Source organism: Anoplophora glabripennis, unplaced genomic scaffold, assembly GCF_000390285.2.
Source record: "Anoplophora glabripennis isolate ALB-LARVAE unplaced genomic scaffold, Agla_2.0 scaffold80, whole genome shotgun sequence".
Taxonomy (NCBI): Eukaryota; Metazoa; Arthropoda; class Insecta; order Coleoptera; family Cerambycidae; genus Anoplophora; species Anoplophora glabripennis.
This window is the reverse complement of record NW_019416401.1, coordinates 32973-45521: the sequence shown is the minus strand read 5'-3', so window position 1 is coordinate 45521 and position 12549 is coordinate 32973. Positions and strand designations below refer to the sequence as shown.

General features: G+C 32.9%; 2 protein-coding genes across 2 annotated transcripts; both read left to right on the top strand.

Annotated features, from left to right (window-relative positions):
* Positions 1-821: 821 nt before the first annotated feature.
* On the top strand, positions 822-5190 carry LOC108913796 (secernin-3). Its single transcript, XM_018719421.2, has 8 exons — positions 822-940; positions 1138-1287; positions 1364-1557; positions 1618-1817; positions 3071-3177; positions 3231-3428; positions 3644-3781; positions 3843-5190. The coding sequence occupies exons 2-8, from the start codon at positions 1138-1140 to the stop codon at positions 4035-4037; spliced, it is 1182 nt and encodes a 393-aa protein (XP_018574937.1). The 5' UTR covers positions 822-940; the 3' UTR covers positions 4038-5190.
* Positions 5191-10496: 5306 nt separating this feature from the next.
* Positions 10497-11188, top strand: LOC108913800. The gene is made up of 2 exons (XM_018719424.2): positions 10497-10864; positions 10917-11188. Exons 1-2 carry the CDS (start codon positions 10760-10762, stop codon positions 11118-11120), a joined length of 309 nt encoding a protein of 102 aa, XP_018574940.1. The 5' UTR covers positions 10497-10759; the 3' UTR covers positions 11121-11188.
* Positions 11189-12549: the final 1361 nt, after the last annotated feature.

Below are 12549 nucleotides of genomic sequence, written 5' to 3'. Positions count from 1 at the left end.
CAGCTGTTATCTTTGTAAGAGGCATCCCAAAAAATTATTCAATTGGAAATTTTGCATTTTTATTTCTTGGCCGGGACACAAGTAGAAAACTGTTTTTCTAGAAAAACGTTGTCAAAAGTTATTTCAGATATGTGAGAGAGACCGTTCTTAATAGTATGTTCTTTTTTATTTTGAACACACTTTATTCCCCGTATCCTGTATTTAGATTTTTTCTAAACTTATAAGGACTTACATAATGTCCTTAAAGCTTACATACAATATAGATAGGTATTTATAAATATGACCACTGCCATTATAAAGCCAATTTCATAAGGGCTCACGAGATATGGGATCTGCTTACTAAAAACGAAGTCAAATTCGAATTAGATATGTGTTTGCTTTTTTACATATTTTATACCTATTCTTGCTACTGATAGCCTATTATATTTTACCTAAGTACAGTTTATTACACTTGATTTAATGTTTAAGATCCAAGAAAGACCCAAAAACCCAGAGTAAAAGTTAATCTGATTATAGGTAGCCATCAAACATCTGTACATCTGCAACTAGCTAGATATAAAGAAATAGTAAATAGGTACTGAACATCTAATTCAATTCAAGCTTCCTAATTACTCATGTCTAATATGTTTAACAAATATTAGAGCATTAGGTATTTCATTAGGTATTTAGAAAGCGGCCCAATTTTTTATAAATAATAACTGTCATACACGTCATTACGAATTCCACGCTGAAGCAATACACCACATACGCCGTACGTAATAAATCATTTAAGGAAGTTAAATATTACTATCAGAGTATGTCGGTGATAGTTGTGTACGGTAGTAAATGTCAGTAACGTTAAATTTGACAACTGGCGAATGAATCAGTCAAGTTGATCGGGAATCCAGCTGTATTATTAATCGTGACCCTGTATTATTAATTTTTGTAACTTATTGGCAGCGTAAGTAAAAAACTTCCTTCCGCCAATTCTATAATAGGATTAACAAATAACGCAATTTTTAAAATCGGTATGGTTTACAGCAAAGCTGATCCGCAGTCTTTTACTGCATTATTCTGACATTTCCAATATATTTAATACATCATCAGTACCAAATCCCTTAAGTATTCTGTAATTGAAACACTATTGATTAATTTTAGATGGAGCTCCCAAAGTCTTGTGATACTTTTGTGGTTCTACCACCCCTTACAAAACACGGTGTTGTCTTTGGAAAGAACTCTGACAGGCCCCAAGGAGAAATACAAGAAGTAGTTTACATTCCTTCAAGTGAATCTGCAGATCCTGTAAAGGTAGTAATGACCTGAAATGTTTGTTTTTAAATGTGCATATGGTTTAGAAACTTATTAACACTGAAATATGTTTCAGTGTACTTATATCGAAGTAGAATCGGCAGGCGCAACCAAGGCTGTCATTCTGAGTAAACCTAACTGGATGTGGGGCGCCGAAATGGGAGCGAACGAATGCGGCGTTGCAATTGGAAATGAAGCGGTGTGGACAAACGATAACGACGGGGACCATGACCCACATGTGAAGAGACTTCTCGGAATGGATTTAGTAAGGTAACAGTAACGTTAATATCGTTTATGTTCACGCCTAACATGACTAACAATCCGTCCTAGGTTGGGCTTGGAGAGAAGCTCAAGTGCCACTGAGGGTTTAGAAGTGATAACTCGATTATTAGAAAAGTACGGTCAGGGTGGTCCTTGTTCTAAAAACGATTCCGGGTTTGCTTATCATAATTCATTTCTAATCGCTGATCCTACCACTGCTTGGGTGCTGGAAACGTCCGGGAAACATTGGGCAGCTATTCAGGTCACCAGTAAGTTCAATTTCATTTAATTCAAATAATGTCGATTGATAAACAGTTTAATAACTAAATAACATTAACAAGAAATAACCGTTGTTTTCAACCATGCAGATTTTTCCAATGAATATATTTCTTACTAATTTTCATCGTATAAGAGTCGGTTTTCTGAAAAAATACTAGATGTCACTGACTAATGCTATTTTTTAAAGTCCCTAGGTATTGATAAAGTACCCAACATTTTGGGACAAAGTCCCTATTGCTAACCTTGAAGTATGTCAAAATTTTTAACACTAATTAATTTTCACATATTTTTAACAGTTGATTGTTATGCAATACCTCAATACTTCTATCTATAATATTACAATAATGTTTTGATATAAATAACGCAAATTGATACTTTGTTAATCTAGGGAATTTAGTATTTTTTAGTCCCTATTTTGGGGGAAAATCCTTATTGTCAACCTTGAGATCTAAGTGAATTTTCAATACATTTTTATGCAATTGTTTAATTTTCTTATATTTTGAACAGTTCGTTATGCAATACCTAAAAATTTCTGTATTTAAACTAAATGTAACTTTATGTCAACCAACATTTTGGAGCAAACAAGAACGTTATTTGCGGTACTTGGTCAACCTAGGGACTTTATTATTGAAAGTCCCTAAATATTGATAAAGTACCACAATCAACTGTCAATTTTGGGCAATCTCCCTATTGCTAACCTTGAAATATACTGAAGTTTGAATTTTCAATACATTTTTATTTAATTTACATTTTCAATATTTTATTGCGTAATAACCCAGTATTTTGATTTAAAATAGTACAGCAAAAAATTTTAATTGTTTTTTTTGTTGTTAAATAGCAGGAACTGACATTTGTCAAACTGCCATTTTGGAGCAAATGAGAACAATTGTTTGTGGTAATTGGTTTATTTAGGGACTTTTGTGTTTTTGCAAATATGTGTTAAAATAACAAGAATTTTTTTGTCTTAATTCTGCTTTTTTTAATGAATGATGGCTGAAATATATCCAAAAGGTAATTAAACTGTCACAAGCGACAGATCAGTGTTCATCATGGAATATCAGAATAACTTTCGGTGCCAAATATGCCTTGCGATGTTAGGGCTTCAAAAAAAAGTCATCAGTAGTAGATATTTTTGCTCAGCAATGTTATTAAGTGTTTATGGAGTTTTTGCAAAGAACTCCCCAATTTATTCACTCTTGTGTGATTTATAAAACCGTATATTGAGTGCAATAATTTATTTAAGGTGGTTATAGAAATATTTCAAATGTATTGACGATTACGACCAAAATAGACAAGAAATCTGACGGGTTGGAAGACTATGCTAAATCCAAAGGCCTGTGGGACGGACAGGTGAATATATAAATACCCCAATTGCCGTATACGACTTGTATTCTTTATTTAAGGGAGAGTTTAACTTTTGCGAAGCGTTTAGCGGTGAAAAGAAACCTGGAGATGCCAGATACACCGCCGGCGAACAGCTGTTGGCCAAATTCACAGCCTCGAATAACTTCAAGGAGACCGATATGTTCGGTATTCTTCGCGACACCCAGTCGGAGATCTGCAGGAGCTGCGAGGCCCCGTTCCCTACCCAGGGCAGTCAGGTTAGGAAATCTAATTAGCACGAGTAACTGTACAGTCCGTACGATATTTTTTTAAATAGACTTCCAAGAAAAGAATAAGCCAATAAAGTTCCTATTATCGGAATTACCGTAATAATTAACGGCGGCAGGGGCGTGCCTTGAAATTTTCCGATCATGTCCAGTGTCGTAAAAGTGACGCAGGGGTAGTTACACTCTTTTTGTTATTTTGATTTTAGGTTTCGGTACTTTCCGCCTCTCGGCCAAGCGTTCACTGGTTCACCGCCACCCCGGATCCATCCAAGTCCGTTTTCAAGCCTTTCGTTTTCACCAAAAACGCGACTATCTCCAAACACACCCAGAGCCCAACGCCTGAGGTGGGTAAAATTACCGTTTTCAAATCCACATCTTGTAATTATAATTCCTTGTATCGCTTAGGAGCCTCACACTTTGTACTCCCTCCATTCCGAGGCGATCAAGAAGGGCAATCAGGTGCAGGAGTTGCTGAGGAACATGGAGGCGGAGTGCGTCGAGGAATTGGAGACCGTGATAGGGAACGTCGGAGAGGACCTTTCCGAGTTCGACGATTTGCTCAAGGATTGCGTTGAGACCGAAGTTAAATTCTACCGTTAATGCCCCTCGCCAAATATTTACAGGGTGGTCACAAAAAAAGCAACAAGTTTTGATTTATTTGATGAAGGTTAAATCGTTTTTTGGACCACCCCCTACACCGTAGGCAGCGCGGTTATGATATATAAGTACGATTTAAGTTGCTTATTATTGGTGTACTTGCGTCTTTAAGGGAACGTAGATCTGGAGGCGACGTTCAAGGACGGCGCTGCGGTACTTAAGGTCTGTGGTGTGCTTAGTTGTCGCTGTGTGGCAATAAGACTAAATATTTAGGCTTTTCAACATTAGAATAGTTTTAAGTATTTGTAACGGGTAGGTTTGTATCGTCGGTACCGTGACGAGAATGTCTCGGAGGTCTCCGATTGTCGAGGAATAACCGGAAGGAGTTGGATGAAGAGTGTTTGTGTTCAACCGTTGTCGGTTTTACATTTTGCTTGCATTAATGTGTAACCGGTCGCTTTTCTTTTAGACTGGCATTGTTTTTGCTTACGGTATTTCAGCGAGCGTTATGTTTCGCAGAGAGGTGCTGCCCAACCTTTTGAAGAACCTCCGCGTAAAGAGAAGAGCTCTGTTCCAGCCGTCAAGGTTATTACTAACGTAATTTGACGAAAGTTGCAGTGAGAATACCGCTGATACAGCCACGAAGAACCTTTACACGTTGATCTGCATACACAAAACCTAAATTCGTTCGTGAACAAGACACGCTTATTTTTCTGCAAAATTAAAGCTTGTTGAAATGCTGTAAGTAAAAATGGCTAGCTCTGCGTCTATTTAGTTTTGCGCAGGATTATTATTATCTGCCAAACGGACTTTATGCACATGCAATGTTGGAACATGTAATTAACTAAGGCAAATTGGTTCGTCTACCCTTTGGGTTGCTTTTTTGTTTGCGTTGGCAGCCTGTTTTTCATTTTGTGAGGAAAGTATAATGCATCTGTTTAAGTCTATGCACTTAAATCTATTTATACATTGTGATAATTTATTGTTATTGTTTTATATATTTACTCAAACTATTAATATTTTATAATCTAGTAAAATATTTTTTAGTTTTAATTTTGTGTACGGCTTGAGATATAAGCTTGTGGAACCACTGTATTATTATGTCTAATGAATATTATTTGCACATTCCACTGAAATAAATGAATTTAGCATGAAAGCCGTTTCATTTCCTGCATATTTCAATTTTTACTTGGTATATGGAACATTGATGAAAGATTTTATATACTCCATGTACTCCACACATTTTTTTTATTAAAAATTTAACTACTTTCCTAAATTTCAACTTGCACCAATTTATAATACACAACAATTTTTAATAAAAAATATTCAACAAATCAGCGATTGCATTATCTCGAGTGTAGGCGCGACAGTTTGTCATTGTTCATTGTAAACGGGTCATTAATGGCGACTCCCAAAATTTGGGGATTTTTCATTACCAGTACCAGCCCTGCAATGTTGGTTGCCTAAGCTTAGCAGTGACTTGTAAACATTTATGAAGGTTCGTATTTGTAATGTTACTTTTGATGTATTTTTGTTGTTTATTGACGTATTTTGAATGTGATTCTACTTTACTGAATTTCACGGCAAATTTGAAGTATTTTTATGCAGTCCGATTTATTTTGACGCTTTCTGAGGGCCTTTTTGATGCATTTCGATATATATTTTATAGAAGATTTGGTACTTTTCAAAAAATTCGAAAACTTATTTGAGAATTTTGAAACTCTTGATGTAGGTATTTTGTTTTATTTTGAAGTATTTACTTTTATTCTGAAGCATTTTTAAGATAATTTTTCAGATTAATCAGATAATTTTTTCATGTAAAGGGATAAATTGCTCTTTTTTGACATTAATTCGAAAAAAAATAAATACCGGGTGTTTCAGAGTTGATGTGACGAAAGCCTAGGGGATATTCCGCTCAGCAAAATATGTAACAGAGTTCATATGAACATGGGTCTGAAGTGCTTTGTTTCCGAGATACAGGGTGTTAATTTTTTTTTTAAATTGAATTTAAAAAAAAACTAGTCCATATGAATGAAATTTTTACGGTTTATTAAAACAATTTTCATACATCAACTGCACCAATTAGATTTGATCCAAAACTTTCAGCGAGCAAATCTTTTTTTTTTTGTAGAAAAGAATATCACCCAGTAGTTTTTTTACGGTTTTTATGTAATATTCAGATAAGCCACTAAAAATAGTACATTTGTGTCTCTTGACTCCTTTTAGTGTCTCGCTTCGTTTTTATTTTATTTATTCCCTTCTACAAAAAAAAAAACCACTTGCTCGCAGGGTATGCCCCTGAAAATTCTGGATCAAATCTAATTGGTCCAGTTGATGTATGATAATTCTTTTAATAAACCATAAAAATTTCAATCAAATTGGCTAGTGTTTTTTTAAAAACCTCGATTCAAAAAATAAAAATTAACACCCTGTATTTCAGAAACAAAGCACTTGTGAACCCACGTTCATATGAACTTTTTTACATATTTTGCTGAGCGGAACCTCCCCTAGGCTTTTGTCACTTCAACTCTGAAATACCCAGTATACATATATACAGAGTGTCCCGAAATTAATGGGACACAGAGATATGTGTAAAATAGATGAGAATATTTTTCTATTAAAACTTTCGTACACACACTGAAAAAAAAGTTATGACCAATTTTTATCAACCAAGAGTACATTTTGTAGCCACCTCTAGTGTCTACAGCACAGTTAAGTCCGGATTCGTTTTCCTGGACCCAGAAACCCCCGAATCTAAATTTTCAAAGTAATTCTTTGGAAAGTTTTTAAGTTTTAAGAATTTCGATCAAAATTTTGACTTTAACACACTGTAAGTAACTTTTTATTCACAAATGGACTAAGGTAAATTCAGCAATATCGCACTATTTTAATGTAAGGAATCTACCCTTGCTCTGTGCCCTATTAATTTCGGGACACCTTGTATATAGCATATTGTTTATTTTTTTCTGGATTAATGTCAAAAAAGGCAATTTATACTTTTACATGAGAAAGAATGACTGCAAAAAACCTGTGATTTTTGCCCTTTTTTCACAATTCGCAGAGAATAAAAAAAAATACATAAAAATATGTTTTTGGTCGCAATTTACTTGTCGTAAAAAACTGAAATGAGCATAGCTTTTAGTATTTTGAAAATTTTAAATATCATCCCTACTTAGGGGTTGAAAAAATGCCAAAAATGAAGAATTTGAATATTGCCAATTGATATAAAAACTATTAGCATGTGAATTATCTTAATATATTTTTATTGGAATTNGGCAGCCTGTTTTTCATTGTGTGAGGAAAGTATAATGCATCTGTTTAAGTCTATGCACTTAAATCTATTTATACATTGTGATAATTTATTGTTATTGTTTTATATATTTACTCAAACTATTAATATTTTATAATCTAGTAAAATATTTTTTAGTTTCAATTTTGTGTACGGCTTGAGATATAAGCTTGTGGAACCACTGTATTATTATGTCTAATGAATATTATTTGCACATTCCACTGAAATAAATGAATTTAGCATGAAAGCCGTTTCATTTCCTGCATATTTCAATTTTTACTTGGTATATGGAACATTGATGAAAGATTTTATATACTCCATGTACTCCACACATTTTTTTTATTAAAAATTTAACTACTTTCCTAAATTTCAACTTGCACCAATTTATAATACACAACAATTTTTAATAAAAAATATTCAACAAATCAGCGATTGCATTATCTCGAGTGTAGGCGCGACAGTTTGTCATTGTTCATTGTAAACGGGTCATTAATGGCGACTCCCAAAATTTGGGGATTTTTCATTACCAGTACCAGCCCTGCAATGTTGGTTGCCTAAGCTTAGCAGTGACTTGTAAACATTTATGAAGGTTCGTATTTGTAATGTTACTTTTGATGTATTTTTGTTGTTTATTGACGTATTTTGAATGTGATTCTACTTTACTGAATTTCACGGCAAATTTGAAGTATTTTTATGCAGTCCGATTTATTTTGACGCTTTCTGAGGGCCTTTTTGATGCATTTCGATATATATTTTATAGAAGATTTGGTACTTTTCAAAAAATTCGAAAACTTATTTGAGAATTTTGAAACTCTTGATGTATTTTGTTTTATTTTGAAATATTTACATTTATTCTGAAGTATTTTTAAGAAAATTTTTCCGATTAACCTAGTAAACTTTCCATGTAAAAGGATAAATTGCTCTTTTTTGACATTAATTCAGAAAAAAATAAATACCGGGTGTTTCAGAGTTGAAGTGACAAAAGCCTAGGTAAGATTCCGCTCAGCAAAATAAGAAAAAAGTTATTATGAACACGGGTCCGCAAGTGCTTCGTTTTCAAGATACAGGGTGTTAATTTTTTTTAAAATTGAATTTAAAAAAAACGCTTTAGCCGATTTGAATAAAATTTTTACGGTTTATGAAAACAATTATCATACATCAACTGGACCAATTAGATTTGATCCAGAATTTTCAGCAAGTCATTTTTTTTTTTTTTTTGTAGAAAAGAATATCACCTTGTAGTTTTTTCGCGGTTTTTATATAATACTCAGATAAACCGCTAAAAATAGTACATTTGTGTCTTTTGACTCTTAGTGTCTCGCTTCGCTTTTACTTTATTTATTCTTTTTTACAAAAAAAAAGAAAGACTTGCTGGCTGGGTACTCCCCTGAAAAATCTGGATCAAATCTAATTGGTCCAGTTGATGTATGATAATTGTTTTAATAAACCGTAAAAATTTCATTCAAACCGGCTAAAGTGTTTTTTTATAAAAACTCAATTTTTTAAAAAAATTTACCATCTCGGAACCGAAGCACTTGCAGACCCATGTTCATATGAACTATTTTACATATTTCGCTGAGTGGAACCTCCCCTAGGTTTTTGTATCTTCAACTCTGAAACACCAGGTATACATGTATACAGGGTGTCCCGAAATTAATGGGACACAGAGATTTGTGTAAAATAGATAAGAGAATAATATTTTTCAATTTTTAAAATTATTGTACACACACTGAGAAAAAAGTAATGACCCATTTTTATCAACCAAGAGTACATTTTGTAGCCACCTCTAGCGTCTACAGCACAGATTCGTTTCCCTGAACCCAGAAACCCCCGAATCCAAATTTTCAAAGTAATTCTTTGGAGTTTTTAAAAATTTTAAGAATTTTGATAAAAATTTTGACTAACATACTGTAAGTAACTTTTTTATTATTCAGAAATGGTCTAAGGTAAGTTTAGCTATATCACGCTATTTTAATGTAAGGAATCTACCCTTGCTCTGTGTCCTATTAAAAAAAGGCAAAACCTGTGGTTTTCGCCCGTTTTTTCACAATTCGCAGAGAATTAAAAAAAATACATAAAAATATGTTTTTGGTCGCAAATTACTTGTAAAAAACTGAAATGAGCATAGCTTTTAGTATTTTGAAAATTTTAAAAATCATCCCTACTTTTGAAAAAATGCCAAAAATGAAGAATTTGAATATTACCATTTGATGTAAAAACTATTAGCATGTGAATTATCTTAATATATTTTTTTTGGAATTTTTACAATTTATTATTTCTGATATTCTCTATTTTTGCGGATAATTCCACCCCCTGAGCGCGCTTAAGGGTGGATTTTCTAATTCAACATGCTTATTTCAGTCGTGAGAATAAATCTTTCTTTGTATCAATGATCATTCAATAGAAAAATTCACATGCTAATAGTTTTTATATTTATTGGTAATATTCAATTCTTCATTTTGGTCGTCTTTTCAACACCTAAATAGGGATGATTTTTGAAAATTTTCAAAAAACTAAAAGCTATGCTCATCTTAATTTTTACGACGAGTAATTTGAGACCAAAAACATATTTTTATCTATTTTCTTTAGTTCTCTGCGAATTGTGAAAAAACGGGCTATTTTTGCGGTCACTCTTTGGACAGGACATAGCTAATACAATGCGAAACATTGCCTTAATGTTAAAAATGTTGTCACCGCTGTTCTTGATGGTGAAAATTCAAAATATTTGAAATTATTCAATTTTCTTGGCTGGAAACATGTCGAAACCGGGAGAGTTGTGTTAACCAAATTAGGACAGCACATACAATGAGAAACATCGCCAAATGTTGTCACCGCCGTTCTTGGTGGTGAAAATTCAAAATATTTGGAAAAAATAGAGAATATCAGAAATAATTGTAAAAATTACAAAAAAAAATATGAAGATAATTCACATGCTAATAGTTTTTATATCAATTGGTAATACTCAAATTCTTCATATTTGACATTTTTTCAACCCCTAAGTAGGGGTGATTTTTGAAAATTTTCAAAAAACAAAGCTATGCTCATCTTAATTTTTTACGACGAGTCATTTGTGACCAAAAACATATTTTTATCTATTTTCATTAGTTCTCTGCGAATTGTGAAAAAACGGGTGATTTTTGTAGTCACTCTTTTCCTGGTTTAATGTTTAATAATTGAAGAGAAAATTGCAAGGGATCTAGAATAACGCTGGTTATAAAAAATTGTAAATAACAGCAGGTATCGTAGCAAGCTTACGATTTGCAATTTTGGGAAAATTATGATTTCCAAATATTTCATAAAAAACTTAAACAATAACTTGATTACTGTCTAAACTTCATATTCTCACCCTGATTTTTACCAAGCAAGTTGAATGACATAGAACGTAATATCCAAGGCAACGGATTTAAAACATTTTTAATTTTAATTGCGTATAAACATGAACAAACCGATACTAAAATGGTCTCCTACACTAGCCATCCACAAACCGGACAATATAGTCTCATCGCATGCAAAACCGGCCTTCAAGCCTTCATATGAGAACGTAAGTGTTACTTCCCCCGTTTAATAAATATTTCTAGGATTAACGACTTTAGGAAGCGGAAAATATGAACTTCATAATGTCCAATGAGTACATGAGGATGTGGTTTAAAGAGAAACAATTGCATGAGAAGGATACTTATGCCAGAGATCAGATCATCAAGAAAGAGCGTAAGATTAAGAGAAGGATGATCCAAAGGATGATGACATACAGGAAACCGTCAAAAAATCATTTCATAGACGACTTGGTTCAAAGGTAATTAATTATTAAGGAATGTTGAATACGATGTAGCAGAAGTACGCCGTTTTTATAGACAAATGGGACAAAATAAAGGGAAGGACCAAGAACAGATGAAAAAGAAAATGAAATTCAAACCGGTATGTCTCCCAAGTCAAATTGAAGGTAAAATTAAATCAAAAACTAAGGATCATGGTAGTTCAAAGACCAACAAGGACGGCGAGGAAAATGATTGTATTAAAGGCTGTTGCGAGATAGCGGTGTGCCCCATAACATGCAGGCAGAATGGCTAAAAAATAAATATTAAATACTATACTCTATACTTACTTTATTTATTTAACCATATTTAACTTACTGTAATATACAGGGTGTTTGGATTTGATCCAGAATATTTTTGGAATCGAGAAAACTGAACTGGTTTTACGATATCGTGGAATTGGGGTTTATTTTTAAGGCCGGGTCCTTGGTTTAATTGGAACGAAAAAAAGAATTTTTTTCAAGCCATTTTGTCCACATCAACCCCCACGTTATTAAATTTCCTTGTGTACTTTGGAACATTCATGAAATCACAACACTATTACGTCTGAAAATTGTAATTTGTAAGTTTGTAGAATAAAGTCCACTTGCTTCCAACCTACAAACACTACATACACTGGAAAGTCGGTATCATGAAGTACAAACTGCATTTTTAACGCCTACTACTACAGAATTTATTTGGTTTAATCTACTTCCAAAAATTTAGAAGAAATTTAAAGTGGAGGTCCATCGCCCATGATTTTCCGATACGCAATTCGAAATAAGAACTGTCGATTAGCAGAATTTCAAAATCCTACGTAAATTTTTAAATTCATACAAAATTTTGGCTTAGGATTTAAAAATCATTGACAAAATAATTCAACTTGAATAATTACAAGATCATTTATAAATGCAGAAGAGAAAGTGGGCTTAAATTTGAACTAAAAATAGATAAAAATATGTTTTTGGTCTCAAATTATTCGTCTCAAAGAATTAAGATAAGTTTTTTTAAAATTTTCAAAAATCGCCCCTATTGAGGGGTTGAAATGACCCCCAAAATGAAGAATTGAATATTACCAATAAATAGAAAAACTATTAGCGTGTGAATTTTTCTATCGAATAATTGCATGCATTGATGCAAAGAAAGATTTATTCTCATGACTGAAATAAGCATGTTGAATTAGAAAATCCACCCTTAAGCGCTCTCAGGGGGTGGAATCATCCCCAAAAATAGAGAATATCAGAAATAATTGTAAAAATTCCAAAAAAAAAAAAATATTAAGATAATTCACATGCTAATAGTTTTTATATCAATTGGTAATATTCAAATTCATTTTTGGTATTTTTTCAACTCCTAAGTAGGGGTGATTTTTAAAACTTTCAAAATACTAAAAGCTATGCTCATTTCAGTTTTTTATGACAAGTAATTTGCGACC

What these genes read in the sequence shown, in the direction of transcription:
- LOC108913800 (XM_018719424.2), top strand. Translation starts at nt 10,760, where the DNA reads ATGAACAAACCGATACTAAAATGGTCTCCTACACTAGCCATCCACAAA. An exon ending in TCAAGCCTTCATATGAGAAC is followed by an intron (nt 10,865 to 10,916) that starts GTAAGTGTTACT and finishes TAACGACTTTAG; the next exon opens with GAAGCGGAAAATATGAACTT.
- LOC108913796 (XM_018719421.2), top strand. Translation starts at nt 1,138, where the DNA reads ATGGAGCTCCCAAAGTCTTGTGATACTTTTGTGGTTCTACCACCCCTT. An exon ending in AATCTGCAGATCCTGTAAAG is followed by an intron (nt 1,288 to 1,363) that starts GTAGTAATGACC and finishes AATATGTTTCAG; the next exon opens with TGTACTTATATCGAAGTAGA. An exon ending in GGCAGCTATTCAGGTCACCA is followed by an intron (nt 1,818 to 3,070) that starts GTAAGTTCAATT and finishes AATTTATTTAAG; the next exon opens with GTGGTTATAGAAATATTTCA.